At 36.0% G+C, this 23639-nt stretch overlaps 1 protein-coding gene across 1 annotated transcript in view; it reads right to left on the bottom strand.

The window, feature by feature from the left end:
* Positions 1-23639, bottom strand: part of PLXDC2 (plexin domain containing 2) — a 453142-nt gene that overhangs the window by 100164 nt on the left and 329339 nt on the right. The window contains exon 7 of the mRNA XM_031652709.1: positions 10588-10687. Coding sequence (XP_031508569.1) covers positions 10588-10687 — 100 coding nt within the window. The remainder of the gene's footprint in view (positions 1-10587; positions 10688-23639) is intronic.

Here is a 23639-nt window from a genome sequence, read left to right on the forward strand (position 1 = left end):
TCAAGTGATCCTCCTGCTTCGGCCTCCCAAAGTGATGGGATTACAGGCATGCACCCCCATGCCTAGCTAATTTGTTAAAACTGTTTTTGGTAGAAACAAGGTCTTGCTATGTTGCCCAGGCTGAGCCCACTCCTGGGCTCAAACAATCCTCCTACTTTGGTCTTCCGAAGTGTTGAGATTACAGGTGTGAGCCACTAAGCCTGTCCATAAGTTATTTTTAAAATATCACAGTATCCAATTTGGGGAAGTAATGTCATAGTGGTTAATAATATGTGCTTTGGAACATTCTGTCTGGGTTCAAACCCCAGTTGTGCTGTGAGGAATCTGTGTTACCTTGGGCTCCTTTGCTAGCTTTTCTGTGCCTCAGTTTCCTCATCTATGAAATAGGGATAATAGCACCTATATTACTGCATTGCTTTGAGGATTAAAATGAGATAATATAGGAATATTGCTAGACAGTCCCTTTCGCATTGTAAATGCTCATTACATATTAGATACAATTTTTGTCTAACTTTAATATAACAACCTCAGATCATACAAGTTATATGCTGCATTAAATAATCTTATCTCGATAGATCCAAACCTACTGAAATCACACTACAATCCTGGAATCAAACTTCTAGTAATTCTTCTCCATTTTTCACTTAGAGGAAGTTAAATTTATATTGAAATCATTAGACCCAACGATGACCTCCTCTAAAATATAGAGCAGGGAATGTGGTGGCCCAGAGGATAGTGAGTTACCTTTTAGTAGAAGTGTTCAGAAAAGGAAGATACCTACTCATCCGAGAATTTGCAGAGGCTGTCAAATGTTTACTTCTACAAGTATCTCTCCTTTTCTCTACTCATATCTTTTTATCCACTTCTAATTATTCACCATGAAATTGTATTGCAGAAGGGGTGGGGAAAGGGTCGAAGCAAACCCTTTTGTGACTCGATGTGGCTCTGGGTCACTGGCTGAAAATATCTCAGGAGTATCAGATTGAAAAACACTGTTAAGAACTCTAATCCAGTGAAATTTTGGTGTAACTGAAAGATGCATATACATTCTTTAAAAAGTAGACTTCACACACACACACAAAAAAAACAGAGGAAATACTGGTTTCACAGTACATAGTAAGGTTTCACAAAGTATATAAATCACATCTTTTTTTTTTTTTTTTAGCTTTTAAAACAAATAAAAAGATGGCTCATCTTCTCTCTGTGTCTAAATAGAATTCATTCCTATGTATTGCTTTCCCATGTATTTTGCTAAAGCATCAAGTTCTTATAAATATATAAATAATGTGGCCTTTCCATAAGATCACTAGGATGGGGGTTCTTGAGTCTTCACACTAAAGTTTGCACAGAATCTGTCATATTACTTGGTGCTTAAAATACTAGTATTCCTTTTATTTCATGTTACACTTTGAAATTCTCAACTACTAACAATGATTGAGAAGCTGCTGAGAGTTATTGATCGTGCATATGGAGTAAAGAGAAAGTGTGACCTTCTTTTGCTATGCTAGTTCTATTACCTGCTCAGAGACCTCTACATATTGTGAGGAGATGAATTGAACAAAACCCAAATTAATGACAATTACTTTTGTTCGATGACCTGCCAATTAACAACGACTTCCAAATGCTCATTTATGTAGTGTTTCAGAGATACTTCAGAAACAAGTACTTAGAATTCTGGTTACCCCTGCCAATGCTAGAAGCTTTCATATGATTCCAAAAATATATTTTACTCATGGGTCTTCTCCAAGAATAAGCCAAAATAAAGTTGAATTAAACGTTCAGTCTTAGTGATGGTGATTCAACTTCAATAGATCAATACTCACCCATCAGTGCCTTTTAAAAGTTAAGAAAAATTAAATTTGAGTAGATTAACATAGAGAAAATGTGATCGAAATCTTACGGTGATGTGTAGCAAAGTGCAAATATTGCATGTTTGAGAAACCCTGATCAATACCAGCAGGAGGGACAATGTGATCATATGGAAACACCAAGAATCTTCTTTGATCAATATCCACTCTAGCTGAAGTGAACACAGACTAATGAGTACCTTGAGGCATGATTAGCCATGATCTAGTTCATTTTCCTGCCTTGAAAGCTTAACATTCACACAGAGACTATATGAGAAATCGCCTAACTTGCCTTACTCTTATACTGTGTAAGTATTATAATATTTTGTCTGAATTGTCAAATGAATGATTTGCTAACATTTCCCTATTTATGTGTTGCCAATGCTTAATGACTGGCTCCATATGGTTATATCTTATTTCTTTTCTGGTTCAAATCCAGTCCAGCACAAACACCGTTTATTTAATACTCTTTAATGGAAATAGCCTGTATCGTATAACCACAAGATTCATTTCCAGCATGAAGACTCAGGAAAAAAGAGACTCTTGAGATACAATTGACACTATTATAGCGGCTACAAGCTTCCCTCAGAAAAGTGCAATGCATTAGCAGAATTAGCTAGTTGGAGTTGTTAAATAAAGTAGCTACAAATAAAAAATGCATTTGCCAGAATCATTTAAAAAATTTCTCTCTGTAGTTCTAATTCTCTGAAATAATAATGTCATTAGGCATTCAATAAAACATAAACCTTAGTTGAGCATGAAATGCTAATTTAAGCCTTTTAGATTGTCCTGTCAACATTCCCTCATCGCTGGCAAAGTTTCAGGACACTGGTAGAACTTAAATGGCCAGAGTTCCTAAGTTACTTGAGTAAGCATAAAGGAAATAAAAAATGTGGCCTAAAACAACCTTCAAGTTTCTTTTTCTCTTATGTATACTTTACTAATGGCTTAAACCAGCCGCATTTCCTGCCTTCCTTTGAGAATTACTTTGCTCCGAACTTGACATGTTCCTAAGACATTAATTGATAAATACTCAAGGTGATGGATACCTCAAATACCCTGACCCGATCATTACATAGTCTATGCAGGTAATAAATACTCACATGTCCCCATATGTAAAGTATTATGCATCAGTAAAAGAAACAAATGATTAAGGAACAAAAAGAGAACCAGAACCAGCACAGTAAATGGTCCATGCAGTGTCACAGTGGGCCAGCGTGGCAGGTGGGCTGAGGGCCTGTGACAATACCATGGTTCCATTGCTGAGGGCCGCTTGTCCTGAACCTGGTGTTTTTGCAGGGGGGACATGCCTCTCTGCTCCTGAGACTTATGGGAAGAAGGTGTGATATGTATTTGCCAAGTCATTACATCTCTCTCTCTTTTTTTTTTTTCCTTTTTCTTTTCACAAAGGAGACTGTGACTTCATTAAATTGAATTGGGTGTGTTGAGGCTCAGAACACAATATCCCAAAATGAAGGCCTTAGAGGCAGCTTCTGAAGCAAATGTTTTTCCTTTTCTTTCTTTCTTTTTTAAAATTTGTATAAACATAAGGGGTAGAAGTGCAGTTTTGTTACATGGATATATTGTGTAGTAGTGAAGTCTGTGCTTTTGGCGCTCCTGTCACCCAAATAGTGTACATTGTATCCAATAACTAATTTCTCATCCCCAAACCCTCTCCCTGCTCTCACCCTTCCCAGTCTCCAATGTCTTCCTTCCAGGCTGGTCTGGAATTGGCGGGCTCAAGTGATCCTCCCACCTTGGCCGACCAAAATGCTGGGATTACATGCACAAGCCACTGCTCCCAGCTAGACATAGTTCTAAATTGTTAAAAATTTACTTTCTCTAAGAGTATTGTATAGGATTATATGTTAATAAATAAAGAAAATGAAATAAAAGAAAGAATTTAACCACAAGTCCCTGAACAAAGCCTTTCTTGTTCATAACAATTTTAGAAAAATTCTCATATATGTAAAAATTGATTAATCAGTGATTTCTATGTCCAGAAAATTTTTAGAATTTCGCTTGTCTTTAAAAATCAAGTCAGGGTCAGTCAACTAGCTTACATTAGAAAGGTATGCATTAAACTAATAAAATATCATTTTATGCAATGCTCTCTACCTTGGAAGTGCTTCATGAATAGTTATTTTATGAGAAAACATCATGATTTCTATTTATTTCTGCTTTTGTTGAGCCTTTGGTGAGCTAGCACATACTTGAGAATATAAGCACCTAATGAAATTGTGCTATACACAGAAGCAATTTTATCTTCTGAAAAATGAATAATTTTGAAGGGTTTTCCATTTTGAGGTGAGCAAAGGTAAGATGACACAATTTACTGGAGATCTGTCGATTGATCTGTTTTTTAAGTGAATGAGAAGACTACAACTCTGAAAATAACAAATGAGGCCCAGTTCCTCTGAAAGGGCTTGAACTGGGTTCTAGAAAATATTATAAAATAAAAAAGTTCAAGTTTTTTCAAGATTATTTATATTTTTTATAAGTTTTGACCACATATTTTCATTATGGCTGCTACATAATTATAGTGAATGTGTCCTACCACTGAATCAAAATTGCAAATTGTTTTCTATGGGAAAAATCAGTTATAATGATTATGTTTGAAATGTTGTTATTTAATAAATATACTTATATTTGAAAATTTATTATTTAATCATAACTAATATTCTAAGACCTTTATCCTAAGCAAAGAAGAAATAAAAACAATGTTTCTGTAAGTATTATACTTGGCATTTAATATTTTATTTAAATATGTGGATATGGTCTATGGTTACCCTATCCAACATGATAGCCACTAGGCATATATGGCTATTTAACATAAAATTAATGAATTAAATTCAATTAAAAATTCAATTGCTCAGGCTCACTAGTCATACTGCAAGTTCGTAGTAGCCACATGTGACTAGTGAGATCGCGTGATATGATTCAGGTTCACAGCATTTCCATTAGCACAGGAAGTTCTGAATAGCATATTGGTCTATGCTATTATTATTATTTTTAATTAAAGCTTAAGATAGTTTGTATATTTCATGGGCAAAGCTGTGTTTTTGTTTGTTAAGGTTATTTTATTCACTGTCTAAAAGTAATATTAAAAAATTGCTGCCTGGGTCGGGCATGGTGGCTCACACCAGTAATTCCAGCACTACGGGAGGCTGAAGCAGGTGGATCACTTGAGGTCTGGAGTTCAAGATCATCCTGGCCAACATAGTGAAACGCTGTCTCTACTAAAAATACAAAAATTAGCTGGGCGTGGTGGATGCACCTGTAATCCCAGCTACTTGGGAGACTGAGGCAGGAGAAGCGCTTGAACCTAGGAGGCGGAGGTTGCAGTGAGCCAAGATCTAGCCACTGCACTCCAGCCTGGGCCAAAGAGTTAGACTCCATCTAGAAAAAGAAAAAAAGTGGTGCCTGGTCTGTAAGCTTATCAAAAGACCACATACAGCAAAATGTATACCTATAATTGTTCCTCAAAGAATTCAATGACCCTCTTTGTAGTATTTTTAAAATATATTTGCTGTACTAGTTGTCAGTTTCATTTCTGAAAATGTTTAATGTTTCTTATGGAGCTATGAATAATAAACAGCAAAGCAAAGGTGCATTGTAGCACAAACCATGTCAATACGTTTAAAACAGCAGATACTGATACAAAGAGGCTTGACCTTAAGAAAGTACCAAATAATATACTGTGAGTGAGAAAAATAAAGGAATATTCTAAGGGATTCAGACATAGTCACTGTCATAACTTGGAGTAGAAGCATTTTAAGTGAGGTCAGCTGCTTTCTGGATTGGTACAAGGCCCTGCATTTGTGTGTTAACGTAACTTTCTCTTCACTTAAATGGCATGGCCTTATCTTTTCCAGATTAAAGAACCACATGGCATGAGTGGATGTTCCAAGTTTCTTGCTGGGAAGATTAGACTCATTAAACTCGGAAGGTAGAGAAACAGTGAGGCCCAATGGGTAAGTCAGCACCCCAGAGATTATGATTGAAATTCAAAGTGTTACATTGGAGGAGAGAGAAACAAACTAGTGCAAGTGGCACTAGTGAGAATTGCGCGTGTATTCAGGAAGACCTCTGCATGTTGTGTAAGGATGTGGAAGGACATAAGCTGAGGCTGAGAAAGAATTACTTAATAGAGCTATTTACCAAGAACTTGTGGAAATTACAAATGACATAGGAATATACGACAGTGTTAAAACTTTCTGGTAATTGAAAGACAATTAGAGCAACAATGAAATACTATTTTGTGCTTATCAAATTTGCAGAGTTAAGAATGAATATTAGAAAGCACTTTGGGAAATGGGATATTTCTAACATAACGATGGGTAGTAAACTGGTTCAACCTTGATGGAAGCAATGTGTCAAAATACATTCAAAACAATATTAACATTCAGCATCTACAAATTCACTTTTTCAGAATCAGATACATGCAAAAATGTAAAAACAAGGATATTTAGCACCATTTTACTGATAATATGAGATGCAAACTATGTAACCAACCTCTTTAGTGACAGGTTACATAAATTATGAAACAAAGAAATTTGTTATAGCTATTAATGACATTTTGGACAGATATTTAACAGTGTAAAATAAGTTTTATATATGAAGGTGAAAACAGGGGGCAGAATTATTTACAGCATAATGCCAATTTTCTTAATGTGTGTGTATGTTCATATATGTGAATATTACAAATAAATAGTTGGATACAGATACGTGAAAACATTTATTGCGATTTCTCTGTAGCAGATTTCTAGGTAATTTAAATTTTCCTCCTTGGGGTTCCTGTCAATTTACAAATTACTCAGAATTATAATGTGCTATGCTTCTAATCATAATAAGTATATTTTTACATTCGTATTTCTGAAAGGAACAACCAAAGTCAGTCCTATACTTAGACCTGTTTTTCATAGCTGTACCTGTGGATATTGAATTAGCTGATCTCTATGGTTCTTTCTGTTTCTAAAGTTTTACAAATACATTTTATGAAAAACAGTGATTTAGAGACATACAGATGGACAGACAGGCAGACTCAAGTCTTATGAAGAGACAGAAAGCAACACACAACCACACAGTCAGAAAGCACTAAAGTTCCAGAGAGACACTGTCACTGTGTTTCTTAGTGGGAATCTCCTGTGGTTCCACTCTGATGGGCACCCGGACTTGGCAGTGACATCTAAGTTAGTATCGCTGTTTTTAAAGGTGATAATGATTATGGAAAAAACAGTAACTTTAAATACAAGTATACTATATACTCTCTGCTAGGTAATGCATGCTGTGTATACATGGCATTTTAGGTACTAAGATGCTCATTTTATATAGAAAGAATGTTACAGAAATTAAATAAAAGTTTAACGTTTCATGACCAATAATCAAATGACAATATTTCTTATACTTTCTTTACTTTTAATTTCCACCTTTTTAAATATAAGCCTTAGTTTTACCACAGACCTTTCCCTCTCATTTTGAGGGGGCAAAGGTATTTCTCTTGTAAACTCAGAGGGATTTATCAATTTACTAATAATGCCTGAATTCCCTTTCATATTGAAACTATCAGATCACCTGGTCTTTTATGAAAGAAAATAAAGCTGCTTTAATTAATTACACTTGAAATTTACATTGAAATTATTTACTATTTGGGGGTCTTTAAAAACTGAAAAGCAAGTGTTTTGTTGTGAGGAAGAATGAATGGGGATAAATTTTAATAATAAATAAATTAAAATTGCTTTACAGCATTTTGAATGCTTTACCAAATCTTCACCAAATCTGATAAGAATGGTATAGTAATGATGATCTACTGGGAAATACTCTTTTCCAGGCTTTAGCTCACATTCCCATGTTCCCATGGCTACATGAAGCCAGAGGTTTAGGTAATATAACCTGTGTAACCAAAATGATTAACAGAATAGAAAATTGATCTTATGAGAACAGGGTTCTATGTAACACACCTTGCAATGCAGAAGAAATGAAACTACTCACTACTCGGGTAATAATCAGTTGTTCCCTAAATCCACTTGGTGGGGGGAACAATGTTAACAGAGGCAAAGTATTTAAATTCCCTACAAAGACAATTCCTAATAGTGAGTGTTGCTAAATAAGGGAACTGAATTTTGAAAAGGACTTATATCGGTCTAAACTCTGATTGCTGAATATGTAACATAGGTCTGCAGGAATCAACTTATTTCTCACAAAAGAACTGTACTTGTATAACCTGCGTTGTGCTAATCTTCAGTTATCCTAATCTCTGGCATAAAGATGCGCCTTTTGTTAGCTGAGAATACAATGCAACTATACATCTCTCGTTATACAGAAGCTCATGTAACAGACACAGTTATACTTTACAAATGTGGGAGAGACTTTCAAGGAGATAAAGTTTTTTTGTTCCCAAATGATTTTTAAGTAGAACATATTGATTCCAATTTTCTTGCATAAATATGGTCCCATCTAACAGCAACAATGGCAGAACTAGAGACCCAAATCTTTCATTCCTTCTTGGCTAATTTTCTCAGCATGGAACAGTAAGGTTAACAGAAAATGTGACTGCTTTTCAGTATGCAAATTGTTTGAGGGACATTTTTCTGTGAACTCTAAGTTTGAATTAAGTTCTTTTGGATAACTGCTGAGTCCCAAACTTTAGACATAATCTGGTCTGAAAATTCAAACAAATTTTGCCAATTTATTAAATGAGATTTGTATTTGAGAATATTTTCCGCCAATACATAATAGTTATCCTTTGACAGCCTAACAAGGGATGCAAAATTACACTTTAGGGCCCTGATATCTAAGTACAATTTTAACATTGGGAATATACCAACATAATACTTGCATATTAAAATACATTTGTAAGAAAAATTTTTGGTATTTTGGTTGGTGTTTTTTTTTAAGCAATAATACATCAGAACAATATGGACTAAAAGCCCTGCTGAGTAAGCTGCAAATAATTTCTTTTCGGCAATAAAAAAAAAAAAAAAAAAAAAAGAACCAACAAATAAACTAAAACTAGTGTTTCTTTTTACTTGTGCAATAATTGACTCAAACCATACTTGATTTAACAACTCCGAAAGAAAGAATGTGAGAACGGCCGTCCTCAGACAGAAACCAACTTTAGCTGTCCCAGGGCTCGGCCTCTTATTTAAGAGCTCTGTCAGGATGCCTTTATGTTGCCTACACATACTCATGTATCCTTGCTTTGTTCACAGAACAATTTAGTTTCTGGAAAACCTGCTTTGATTTAACAATTCCCTTGAATATCGCCTCCCACAAATTCTCAGCTAACAAGGAGAAACTCCATGTTCTTCACCAAGCAGAACCACCATGTATCAATGCCATTTAGTTGTAAGATAAGCATTCAGTTCTAAGATATCTCACAGTGGTAAGATAACCCCTATAATGTTTCTGCTGATCCGTTGCTTTAAAAAGTATAGCTGCCACTCCAGTTGCTGTCTATATTTGAGAGTTGGCATCATTAACTACAATCACCTCAAGTCACAACCAAAGAACATGAGCATGAGATAAATTATCTACCACTGTAATCAAATAAAAGAAGAAAAAGAACTTTGAACAAAAGAGAAAAAATGATCTCATCTTGAGATATATTTTATTATCTCCCCTTTCCTTAAATAAGAACACGTAGGACACAAACACTCCCACCCCAACTTCGCTTACTACCACACCAAAGCATCTCTCAGGACTGTTCTTGGAGTGAAGGAGATTCAAAAACCAGAAGCTTTCAACAGATGCCTATTTATAGGGTCAGAATGGCTAATTCAGTTAGCATTTTAGTTTCTGATATAACAAACAGTTATCCAAAGTAACACATCCCTTTTTATTCCATAAAATGTAAACTAGACTAGATAGGCAACCATAATTTAAAGAAAATATATATTTTCTCTGGTGGTAAGTATAACTCCATCCAGATTTTTATTTACTTTGTACTTTTAAAAAAATTTAATTTGTACTTTTTCTTGCATCTTCCTTTAGACTCCCAAACAGTTCTACACAAATACATTAAATATAAGATAGCACAAAGCTGTGGTTTTGCTCAGAAACTTAAGATAAACATACATAAAAGTCATATGTCTATCAATCCAATAATCTGTCACTGTTTATGTCATTCTTATTAATAAAAGAACTATATCTGCTTAGCCAAGCCAACTATCACCAATAATCTGGCTGGGCACAATGGCTCACATATGTAATCTCAGCACTTTGGGAGGCTGAGGCAGTAGGACCACTTGAGCTCGGGAGTTCAAGACCAACCTGGGCAACATAGCAAGATCTCATTTCTTCAAATAATAATAATAACAATAACAATAAACAGCCGAGGATGGTGGCACATGTCTGTGGTCAAAGCTACTCAAGATGTTGAGGCTGGAGAATCATTTGAGCTTGGGAGGTCAAGGCTGCAGTGAGTTGTGATTGCACCACTGCACTCCAGCCTGGGTGACAGAGTAAGACCCCAAATCAGAAGACAGGAAAAAGAAACAAGAAAAAGAATCCAAAATTACACATTCTTGGCTTGGCTATTTAATTTCTCTTTACCTGAGTCAGTTCAAGGGCGACAGAGATAACCCAATAGGAGTTATAAACCAAACCACAGAATTAACAAGCATCAATTGGCTAATTAATTAGCCATCTTTATTCTTCAGGTACATCTGCCTGAGACCAATCTCCTTTAAATTTACCCCCACAGAGGCTCACTCATTGTGACTGCCCTTCTTCTACGTACTGGGAATTTGTTGGATCCTGTGGACAACGACAAATGCATCAGACAGTCCGACTTTCACTGGATGATTGGTTGAACTTATCTGTGTGACCAAGACAGGAATCTGGAAAAAAAAAAAAAAGCAGATTGCTACATGTTAGATCTGAATTTCATACAGGGACGAAAGGTAGTAGGATCCTCTTGTTTCAAGGACAAAACCACAGGAAGGAGATAAAAGACTAGAGAGGGAGGCAAAAGTATTAGAAAAGAGGGACATACAAAACCAAAAAATTACATCGGTTTAGTGCTATTGAATGAATAGAAGAGACAGATAGTTCCTGGTTCTAAAGATGGCAACTTGATGTTGAAAGTAATAGATTATCAGAGAATATAATTGATGCTAGATGCTGCAAACTTATTACACGTATAGGCACATCATGAATGCATTTAGTGCTGGCTATAATTTTGGAAACAGAGATTCTCCTCCTACTCTTTGTTTTCCAAAAAAAACTTCATTGTATATTTGTTTTTATACAATTTTAGAAAATCCTTGTTTATAAGCAGTCTTATAGATATAAAACCTAGAGAAAAACAAATAAATGCACTGTTAAATATACATTTGACAATATCATCATTGATTAATAGCTAATTAAATTTGGCAATCATTTCACCATTTTGTTTGAAACTACTATGAAAGACTTCTAAGCTCTTATGGTCATCTCAGTGTGACAGTTCTTGTATTTGAATCTCAATGAAACCAAGATCTGAATACGATAGACATTTCTAATATTTACAGTTAAAAAAATATGATACATTGAGAATATATGAAAAATAATATGAGAGTTATAAATGACATGAACTCTTGGGGTCCATTTTTCCTGATTCAGAAAAGATTCATTGGAGATATGATTACTCTCTTTATTATCAGTTTTATAGAAACAAAAATGGGAATGAAACCATCTTCAATAAATAAAGAAACAGGAAAGTAAAAGAAAAGAGTAAATTAAATACAGCAAAAATGTCTTTAGGCAGAATAAGCAGATTTTGGGCCATCTGTGAGTAATTCATTAAATAATATGTTAGATCAGATATTGCTGTAGAAGCCATAATAAACAGCATAACAATAAGAAGGGGATAAGTTGGACAGAATATATAATAAGTTGGAGAGAATATATAATATAATATATTATAATAACTCTGTGACTTATTTTTGACCAAGACATCATGAAACTGTGAAAAGGGCTATTTTGTTCAAACGGACAAATTAAGAAAAAAGTTCATAGCTTTTGGAATTTGTGGAATTACCTTGAAACAAGTAAATAGAAGAGGACATTTTCCCTTAATGTACTATTTCAGGTCTCTCTTAAACAACGTTAAAGTGTTTGCAAATTTTGTGTCAGTGTGCTCAATTCTTAACCAATTTGTGTCACTATGCTCAATTCTTTACCAATATAAATTAGTCTTCTGGTATTTGGATAACAAAAACACACAAAACAAGCAAAACAAAATCAAGATTTATATCCCAGTCTGATGTACTTTATTTTTTATTTTTTATTTTTGAGACAGTCTCACTCCATCTCCCAGGCTGGAGTGTAACCTCTGCCTCCCGGGTTCAAGCTATTCTCATGCCTCAGTCTCCCAAATAGCTGGGATTACAGGTGTGCGTCACCACACCCAGCTAGATTTTTTTTTTGTATTTTTAGTGGAGATGGGGTTTCACCATGTTGGCGAGGCTGGTCTGGAACTTCTGGCCTCAAGTGATCCACCCACCTCTGCCTCCCAAAGTGCTGGATTGCAGCTGTAAGCTACTGCGTCCGGCTGATATACTTTATTTACTGATTTACTAATCTAAATTCAGTATCAATATGTGAAATCCCCTTTCTTATTGAGCATTATACTGTTTCCCAGTCTTACACTGGGGACTCTAATATGAAAGTAATTTATATTTAAGACAGACTTACAGTTAAAACATACAAGAAGATGGAAAAGCATAGGGAAAAATTCCAATTCACTTATATATTTTTGTATCCTAATAAGACATGATCATCTCATTTTTAAGCAGCATCTATTAACAGAAGCAAGCATCTATTATTACCATCATATAAATGCCACTGTTCCTGTCATTTGTCATTTGACCCCCTTCTCCAACATCTATGAGTTCAGTTTTCCTCTGCAAGTTGCAAAAGGCTTTACCAGATAATTCTGTGGTAATTTATTGTATGTCTTCTTTTCCCAAACCCACAGCAGTACTTGAGTTTATACTGCTATCAGTTGGAAAATCCTATTATATCATTATGCATAGTACATGTTTATTTCAGAGCTTGTTTTTTAAGTCACATGTCTTGGTTCCTGCAGCCCTCCCAGAAGCATTCTCCTCTCTTCAGATTATGCATTCCACCTTCCCTTCCTTTCTTCTTTCCCTCCTTCCCTCCTTCCCTTTTCTTCTTCCTTCCTTTCCTTCCCTTTCCTTCCCTCCTTCCTTCCCTCCTTTCTTCTTTCACTCTTGTTGCCCAGGCTGGAGTGACATGGCGCACTCTCGGCTCACCACCTCCTGGGTTCAAGCGATTCTCCTGCTTCAGCCTCCTGAGTAGCTGAGATTACAGGCATGTGACACTGTGCCCAGCTAACTTTGTATTTTTCACAGAGACGTGGTTTCTCCATATTGGTCAGGATGGTCTTGAACTCCTGACCTCAGGTGATCCGCCCACTTCAGCCTCTCAAATTGCTGGGATTACAGGTGTGAGCTACTGCACCTGGCCGCATTCCAACTTTTCTATCTCTCTTCCCCATCTCTTCTTCCCTTGCCCAGCCATCTTTCATTTTTATTTTTTTCTCCATCTCTTTCCTTCCTTTCACCACTTCCTTTATGTTTTGTGTCTGTGTCAAGCCCTCTCCACCATGCTTTTTATTGGTGGTGGGTCGATTGCAGTAATGGCCTCAATCAATGGTTTCCTTCTGCCCAGTACCTCTGCAGTCCTCTCCCACTCAGACTCCAGGCTCAATAATATGGCAAAAGAGGACAGCAGCAAACTTGAAGCAAAAAACAAACAAACAAACAAACCTTAAAAAAAAACTGCTTACTGCTTCCTTTCTTGAACCCTTGCTACAGCCAAGAAAATATATGCTGCTGGTCTTCTGCAGATATATACAAGACACATGAAGGATTTTTTTTTTTTTGCACCAGAAGTTATTGTTGCCTAGCCAGCTCCCAGCCAGTCCACCAGATAACCGCTTACACATTCAGAAGCTCAGCTGAGATCAGCAGGGTCCAGCCCATAACAGTAGAACCAACAAGCTGATCCATAGGCATCTTGTGAGAAATAAGAAATGGAGTTGTTTTAAGCCACTATATTTTGGAGTGGTTTATTACACAGCAGTATCAACCAGTACATCCTCTGTTAAATATCAAATAGCCAATAGAATAGAATATGGGTGTTTCTCCATAAAATAAGGTAGTATTGCTCATCCTAATTTTCTGGGAATCAGATAAATGTGTATTTTTAAGACATTGGGTCTCACTGTGTTGCCCAGGCTGGAGTGCAGTGGCATGATCATAGCTCAATGCAGCCTCAAACACCTGGGCTTAAGCAATCCTCCTGCATCAGCCTCCCTAGTACTACAGGTACACATCATCATGCCCAGATTTCAGATAAATATCTAATTCTAGGTACAATTCAACTTGAAAGATTGGAATGTTCCAGTAGAAAAGTTTCATTTTCTGCAGCATTTTTTTTCATTCTTCTATATCTCTTTAGTTCATTCTTTTGTCTGTGTGTAGATTCATTTAACATGAGGAAAATTTAGCCAAAACAAAAATGGATAGCTTCATGGCGTACAGTTTTCTATCACTGAAAATTATCTGACATGACAAACCCTCTAGGAAGATCACTATAAATGATCTTTGATTCTTCCAGTTATCAACTTAAATTTTTTTCAAATCATTTTGACTTTTCCAAGCTTCAACATGTAAATTGTTAACAATGATACAAACTCTAATGATAAGGGTGAAATACTCTACCTATATGTAAAGAGAGCAGAAGTTAGGTAGAAATCATTATTTGCGGTCAAGAGTTATGCTTTAACTTGTTGCCAGTTTTTTAAATGTACATATTCATGGGTTAATGATTTCTGATTACTGCATCTGTCAAACCACTACTACCATATAACTCTGAGTCTTAATATAATTGAGAATTATCGAGTAGAAAATAGATTCCTAAGAATGACGTCTACTACATATAAATTATTTTCCCCAAAAGGCATACACATTGTCCATGCTGTTTGATAAGACAGAATCCATTCATTCATTCATCAGATATTAATTGGATATATTTTCTATATTTTTGTAGGCACTGGAATTACAGCAGACAGGGATACAAAGACCCTTCTCTCACAGAGCCTACATTCTAGACAACAGGGACAGGCATTAAAACAAGCGAACGTAAAACCTATAGCATACTAGAAGGCGGTTAGTACCAAGGAGAAAACTGAAACAGAGTAAAAAGATAGAGAGGAATGGGGGTCTCTAGGAGAAAAGAGAGTCACAGAAGCTCTCTCTGAGAAGGTGATTTTTCAGCAGAAACTTGAAGTAAGAGAATCTGTCATGTGGATATTTGGGAAGCAACTGTGGGTAGATGCACTGGCACATGTAAAGGGCTTGACTGAATTGCTTTTGGTGTATTTTAGGAGTTAAAGGGTTATCTCTACAGCTGGAGCAGAAGTACCAAACAAGAGTGTCAAAGGCAATGGGAGGTAGCAGGGGCAGATCATAGGGAGTGTGTATTTCTTGCAAGGCATGACAGTGACACTGGATTTTAGTCCAAAAGATACAGAAAGATTTGGGAGGTTTTGAGCAGAGGAAAGGACGTTCCTTTATTTTGGGAAAATATCACACTGGCTGCTGGTAAATCAAGACTGCAGAGGGACCACGGGAGCCAGAGAAACTAGTTAGGAGGGTATCACAGTTTTCCAGGTAACGTGCCGTGACCCACCCCAAAGTGGTAACAGTGGTGGAAGTGAACAGAGGCCAGATTCTGGAAGAATTATGTAGGCACTGCTATCGACACTCCCCATAGATTTAATAAGGACAGTGAGGGACAAAAGGAGAGTAAAGGATACCAGGAAGCCTTTTGGTTTCAGTAGCAAGAGCAATGAAACGGTGTTTTCATCAGGAATGTGAGGTTGTACAACTTCAGGGGACTGACTCACGTCACGGTCTATCAGAAGCGTCCTTTGGATATGCAGGGAACATATGCAGCTCTCAAGAGCAGTCCTGAAACATTCAGAGACCAGGAGAGGAAGCACTGGAGACGGATGATCACTTTATGGCAAAACCACTGGCTTCACATGCTCTCCATTAAAATTTCGTAGAGCTTGTGAGTAAGAGTCCAGGATTTCTAAAACTGTACTCTTTGTCCTGATTAAATATTAAAATGAAAATTTACAAGAAACTTTCAACTCCTTATATTTTCCTAGAAGCCACCCAAGGCTTTTATGAAACCATTACATGCCAGATTTTGCCAAGTGAATTACATGCCCAATGTCATCAAAGATTAATGAAGAAAAGATGAACAATTCCAGACTTTCTCTAAAATTTCCTATGGAACATGTCTGCCTCTCCACACCTGATATTTTCCTATCTTTCTTACCCTGCCTTCTTGCACTGTAATCTCTTTAACTTCAAAATATTACAGGCAGTCAAGTAAGGAGGCTGTGTGAGCTCTCTGTGAGCAAGTGAGACCACTCTGCAGGGTCCTCTGTCAGCATAAAATTAGACACTGTATTATTAAAAGGTACATTTAAAATAAACTATTTAAAAATTTTTATTTTATTTATTTATTTATTCTATTTTATTTTTTTGAGACAGAGTCTCATTCTGTTGCGCAGGCTGGAGTGCAGTGGTGCAATCACAGCTCACTGCAGCCTCAACCTCCAGGGCTCAAGTGATCCTCCTGCCTTAGCCTCCCGAGTAGCTGGCTATTTTTTTTTTTTTTTTTATGTTTTGCAGAGACAGGGTCTCATTATGTTACCCAGGCTGTAAAATGAACTTCTTTTTAACTAATAACAAAGAGATTATGTGTGTATGTATGTGTATGTATAAACAAGCTATTTAGAAGTATAGCCAGTATTGGGCAAATTAGCACAAGAATGAACTTCTTGTTGTTACGATCAACTATTTTATAGAAGACTCTGTATTTAGAAGGGTATGAAGTGCCAAAGTCAATGAACATATGGACCAAAAACACGTCAAACACCAAAACTTTCAAAACTTTGATTACGGGAAGCTATTTTCTTATCCTTTCTACAAGTTTACATTCATCCTCAAAATGTCTCGTGAGTCATCATGAGATCCTGGGGATGTCAGGAAGCCAAACTGAAATAATAAAAACTCTAAACTACAGAAGTTTTTTTTTTTTATTTTTAAAACAGTGTAGCTTTATTGTTTTCAAGTGTCTATAACAGTTGCCTTCTTAAGATTAAAGCAAAGCTGAATTTTAACTGGGCCTCTGTATGATCTGTATTGAATTGCACACTTCTGGCGAATTGATTTTACAATTACATTCTCTCCACAGGATAGAAATAAAAGGAGCTTTCACACTGGTTAAAATATGCTTCCATTTTGACCCCTAAAAGCATTCATGAATACTTCTTTTAAACAACAGTATAATTTTTGCTCTATATAACAAGCTAGAGATAGGTTTATTACTTGGTATACATTTTTATATAACTGAGATATTAAAGCAAAGCAAAGTAAGCATAGAAGCAGAAAGTGGTTGCAATCGCTACACAAAATCAAGGCAGGAAAAGATGTCAGGGGTAAGCAAAAGTAGAGCAGAGCACACTGGCCTTTGGAAGGAGAGTCAAAGACAGAAGCTCCTCTCTTCTCCACTCTGTGATATCTTTCTCCAGCACACAGGAACCCCACACAATCCCTAAAACCTGAGGTTCTTACATCTGTCTCTAAACTAGGGAGATAACAGCATGCCGCCTAAGTCATGGTTAATGGAATTTTATTTTCCTCTTTGTTCTGCCCTGAAAACATCACCAAAACATTCATTTGTTTCCATTACAGGCCCAGCTATCTATCCACTAGGAAGCACAGTATCTCAGCAAGGGTTTGATTGTATAGTATGTGTTCCAAGATGTGAATCCTATCCTATCAAACCTTAACTGGAAAAGAATTACTCCAAACTCATTTTTTGTTTCCTTGCTAATCTGCAATATGGTGTTTAGTAGCTTAATATTAAAAACAACAGCAACAACAAAATCCCACAATAAACTCAAAGCTTTCTGTTTTACCCATTCTTATCTGCCTGTAACCCTTAACTTTCTCCTTCATTTTACTTAAGTATCTGATCTGGCTTCAGTATTATCAGCAGTGAATCTAATTTTTAAGAGTCGTGATCTCTTTTATTATTATCAAAATAACAACTTGTAGCCCCAGCTACCTGGGAGGCTGAGGCAGGAGAATCACTTGAGCCCAGGAGTTGGAGGCTGCAGTGAGCTATGATAATGCCATTGCACTGCAGCCTGGATGACAGAGCAAAACTCTGTCTCTAAAAAACAAACAAACAAACATATAAAGTCCAAAATATTAATGCTGAGTTATCCGTAAACTACACTTGAATAGAAGGGCTTTCAGTTAAATTTGACAATGGAAAAATTCATTTGCTTTCCAGAGTATCAGTAACAACTTGCACAATTATTTCAATCCTTTTTTTAGTGTACAGCTCCTGAACTCTCGTCTGCCAGGTATTGAGCAATGCATCTAACAGCAAGAAAGTCAAGGTGAGCTATCATCAAACAATCAATTCCTAACATGCCTCCTGCCCCCATCTCCACAATCATAATCTGTAGAAAATCTGGAAGCAGTCAACTAACAGCATGAAGGTGACAAGTAAAATCCACCTCCACTTTAAAACAGAGGTTTCAAACTTCCTTTCTACATAAGCTACTGTGTGCCTCGGGTAAGAAAGAAGAAATTCATGAGGGAGAAATTGGAGGGTGCACGCTTTGAGTGAATTTTCCAGGCAATATTTGCAAGCAAAGGGCTTCTAGGGCTTTCTGAGTCCTCAAGGAAAAAATGCAAATCTACATTTTTACTTGAAATATTTTAATGTTTAGATGTTGGCAACATATCTGTTTTACAAACACATGTGTACACATAAAACATAAAAACATACACAGAGTAAAAAGCGTGCCCTCTGAGTTAAGACTGCTCACGTGGAATTGGCACACGAAGAGTCTGAGCTTCATACAAAAGACAGTGACGCAGGGTGCCCACTTGAAGAAGCTTGTGCCATTGCACTCAACATAGTCAAGACTCTGGTGTGGATTTTACCTGGGACAATAGTTAGATAAGGAAACTTACCTAAACATGGTTTGGGAATTAGACATCAAGAGAAAAGAAAGGAGATTAAAGAAAGTCTACACCCTGGGTTTGGGAGGGACACAAAAAATTAGCTAGGCATTGTGGCAGGCACCTGTAATCCCAGCTCCTTGGGAGACTAGGGCAGGGGAGTCATTTGAACTCGGCAGGCAGAGGTTGCAGTGAGCTGAGATCGTGCCACTGCACTCCAGCCGGGGCAACAGAATGAGACTCTGTCTTAAAAAATAATAATAATAAGTAAAATAAAATAAAATAAAATAAAATAATTTCCTCTGGGACATTGATCTTTCTACTTGGCTACTTTATTTATTTTTACACACAGGATTTGTCATTGGAACATTATCAAGGGAGAATAATCCAACTTACCATTTTCTTACACTAGGAAAAGTAAACAAAAAATTAAAATGTCAGGCGCTTCTATATGTGAGATAGCTAAAAAGTAAAATATCTCTACGAATGCAAATGAATTAGATCTCAAATAAAACCGGGTAGATAAAATTTTAATACTTTAGTTGTTTAAAATACAGGGAAGTCCTATGATACAAAATATCTGTCTCTACATTTTCCTTAGAATTATTTCTTGAGATTTTTAAATCAGCATTTTATTCTACCTGGTTTTCTTATCCTTGTATTAGTTATATATGTACATATATATTATTCTTTTCTGCTCACACATTTATCAAATGTCTTGGATGTATATACTATATTCACACAAGTATTCTCACAGACGTAGCAATAGTTATAGAAGGAAATTACCTTATATCTAAATGGTGGTGGTCTCACTGTTGCATTCTTTTTGGCCTTCTCTAACTTTCTTGAATTACCTTTTTTCTATAAATTCCACAAGTTCAGCCAATGTTCATCTTTTAATGCTTTCCGGCTGCTAACCATGAGTGAAGGGTCATTACAGTTTAAATAAGAGAAATAATCTTCAAATAATTTTTTTTAAAATGCATTAAGAGCCCCATTGAAACCTACAACTAATTGGCAATGGTGATTTATTAACTATGCATTCTTCCATAGAAGAAGCAAATGTGACACCAAGGAACATTAGGTTTAAACACTTAAATGGTAGAGTAGATTAAAAAGTGATTTTACTTAATAAACAGTAAAGTTCCTCTATATTGACCTCCTCTAAAATTTGCTGCTGAAGGAGATGGTAAACTATTCAACCAAGAAAATGGATAGAACAGGCTGACTCCCGGGCTAAGCCTGCCTCTTCTGTGATTTTTCTCCTATTGCCATCTAGTAGGATTATATGACATTTTTATTTAAATTACCAGTTTCCTAACCTAGTGACTATCTTTATCCCTTACATAAGCTAATGAAAAAAAAAAGGACCCGAGTTTGCAATTGACACAAAAAAAGTGACATCCATCCATAGTCTGTGTCCAGAGTGATTACAAATGCCAAGTATATAATGAGAATAGAGATAAAACAAGTCAGAGAAACTGCAACTTCTACAAAGTAAGAGTATTTTAGGATACACAGCATCAAGGACTGTAAAGACCCTTATTTCAAATCTCCAGCATTTTTGAAATACATTTTTTTTTTTTTTTTTTTTTTGAGATAGAGTCTCCTTCTGTCGCCCAGGCTGGAGTGCAGTGGCATGATCTCTGCTCACTGAAACTTCTGCCTCCAGGGTTCAAGCAATTCTCCTGCCTCAGCCTCCTCAGTAGCTAGGATTACAGGCATGCACTGCCACGCCCAGCTAATTTTTGTATTTTTAGTAGAGATCGGGTTTCACCACGTTGGCCAGGCCTGTCTCCAACTCCTGACCTTGAGTGATCCGGCCTCCCAAAGTGCTTGGATCACAGGCGTGAGCCACCATGCCCGGCCACTGGAATACAATACTTTTTTGAGAATTGTTAGTTTCCTTGTTACATTACCAATAGACCAGAAATATTAGAGCCATATCTATTGTAATCAAGCAAAAAGTCATCACTATTTAATGGCAACTTAATATGAAGACGCCGAGATTTAGGGTTATAGCTAATTACTAACAGAATAGGAAAATGAGAGTTTGGTTGCCAAATTCCATGTCTTTAAGAAAGGATCCATTTTTTGGTCTATGTACAGGTTCTTTCATTTAAAAAAATTATAGATTAATAATATAAATGCTGCGGATAGGCAAACCTTCCCTTTGCTCCCAAGTGGCCATGATATGCTATGATATGATATGTTAGGCTATGGTATGATAATGACTGGCCGAGGAAGACTGTCAAGGATATCAAAACGAATGAATTGATTCAGTCACTTATTGAAAAGGAAGTTTGTAAGAAGGCATTCTGGTACAGTAGCTAGGCCTTTGGGCTTTAGAGTGGTATTTCTTTGGATACATCTTTATTCCATATCTTTAGAAAAGTTACTTAATGTCTCTGGGTGTTTCAGGTTCCTTTTCTGTAAATGTCCAAGGTAGCTATTCATGGTTTTTGTGAGAATTATACATAATTTATTTTAAATGCCTAGGTCAGTGGCTGGCATATATGAAGAGCTCAAGAAATGCCAGATTTTGTCAAATTTGGAGGTTACTGTTAAATGTGAATGTGACTTTCACTGCTGGTTATGGCATACAAAATTAAGATCATTTCTACTACTTGAATCAAGCAGGAAATGTGAATAAAATATGGAAAGCTTCCGTTGAAAACTTCAGGTAGTTATCAAAGAGCAAGGTCTTGAAAAGCCAAAATCCCAAAGAACGGAAAACGCAGACATAAACCCAACACCACTTTTCTCATCAAAGCATTTGCCAATTTACAAGCAAGTGATAGAGAGTGAAAAGGTCTCACTGACTTAGCCCAGAGAGTTTAAGTAACTACCCTACACACTTTCTTTTCAATACACGACTGAACGGTTCAGTGGTTCATTTTGATATCCTTGACTGTCTTTCCTGGCTAGTCATTTTGATTCCACAGCTTAGCACATCATATTATATCAATCACATCATAGCCACTTGTGATCACAGGTAAGAATGATTTGCCTGTCCACAGCCTTTGGGCTGTCTCATGGAGCTGAAGAAAAATACATGCATTCAGGGGCATTAAGGAAAAGGTCCATAGTAAAAATCCAGATCTTTAGTGGAGATCCCTGAAGGACTAGAAGAGTAAGGGCTTACCAGAAATATTCTGGTCTCATGAGGACGGATGCTCAACTTTGAAAGGGCTTAGCTGCACAGTGTTAAAGTAATCTGTCCTGTACTAACTGCCAAAAAAATAAAGTAAACTGACTTGCAGGAAGAAAACATTATCTACATCCTCAAAGTACTTTGGTACTTTGTAAACCATACCCAAAATTTTATTTAAAAAATCATCTAGCATGCAAAGAAACATGACCAATGAATAAAAATCTACAGGAAATAGAAAGAAAACAGGTGATAGAGACAGACCCATAAGACATGTAGATATTGGAGTTATCAGTCACAACGTTTAAAATAATTGTTATTAATATAGTCAAGGAAATAGATTAATTTCATCAGGTAATTAAATCTATCTAAAAAAACTGGATACTCTAAAATTGAAAAATGCATTATAATGAACAGTTGGTAATTTGAGAAAAAGAACTTAAAAAAACATTCTTTTTTATTTTGACTGAATTCTAAGCAAACTCTATCTTTGAAGTTAATTAAAATATACAGCTGTGTAACAATAAGGGCCTATAGTTTAAAACAGAATTTTGAATCTTTAAACAACACAGGAGCTACAACCTCAGGAAAAATAACTTAATTATTTAAGGGAATCCATGCCTCCACAAGTCTTCTCTCCAATATATTCTAGAAAACAACAGGGTATTGGTGAAGAAACATTGAGTATTATGAGCAAATCTGTATTCATTCTTATTTTAAGCAGCAGTCGTATTTCTCTATTTCAATCCCACTCTAAGCAAGATTGTTACAACTGTAAATGCATTTTCTTATTTATTGATCATTCATCATTCAGTTTGCACTGCAAAAAAAAAAATATGCTATTGAAGAAAAGGCAATATTTGCAGCATGAAAGGATTGGAGGTCATGTATGTGCTTAGCATGGTTGGCACATTTAAATACTGAGATAAATTGAATGAGGGCATTGAAAATGAAATTTACCTAACTGAATTCATTCAATCCATTACTAATTTTAAAGTAAAATTTAATTGTAATTAAAATTTACAATTTTAAAACAAGTCCCAAATTGGTGGTGGGTTCTGTGTAAATCAGAATTTTTCTTCTTATTCACATAAAACATAATGAAACAAAACAAAGCTGGTGTTAGCCTATTAGAAGAAACTTATTACAGAAAGAATTACACTTACTTCCCTATCTATAATTCAGTAAGTTTAGCTTGGACAGGAACAGAACATTTTACTCCTTGTAATTATATGTTCTTAGAATTTGGTTAGCTCTCCAAATGAAGTAGGAATACCTCTCCTATCTATACTTGTAATTGTGTGATATGACAAAGTCTAACAAGCAAGATTCTTAAACAGCCAATATTAAGAAATACTTATTGGAAAAACAAATGAGACATAGATTTGTGAATTGTTTTACATAATCTCTTTAGGCAGGGAAAATGGTTGAGATGTCTTGGGATCATCAAATTAAATTCTGGATTTATCCTTAACTAGCTCTGTGACCTCAAGTATGTCACTTAATCTCTCTGACTTAGCTTGCTCAGCTACAAAATGAAGATGATCATGTATGATCTATTTCCATAAT

This window comes from Papio anubis, chromosome 11, assembly GCF_008728515.1.
Source record: "Papio anubis isolate 15944 chromosome 11, Panubis1.0, whole genome shotgun sequence".
In the NCBI taxonomy this organism is placed as follows: domain Eukaryota; kingdom Metazoa; phylum Chordata; class Mammalia; order Primates; family Cercopithecidae; genus Papio; species Papio anubis.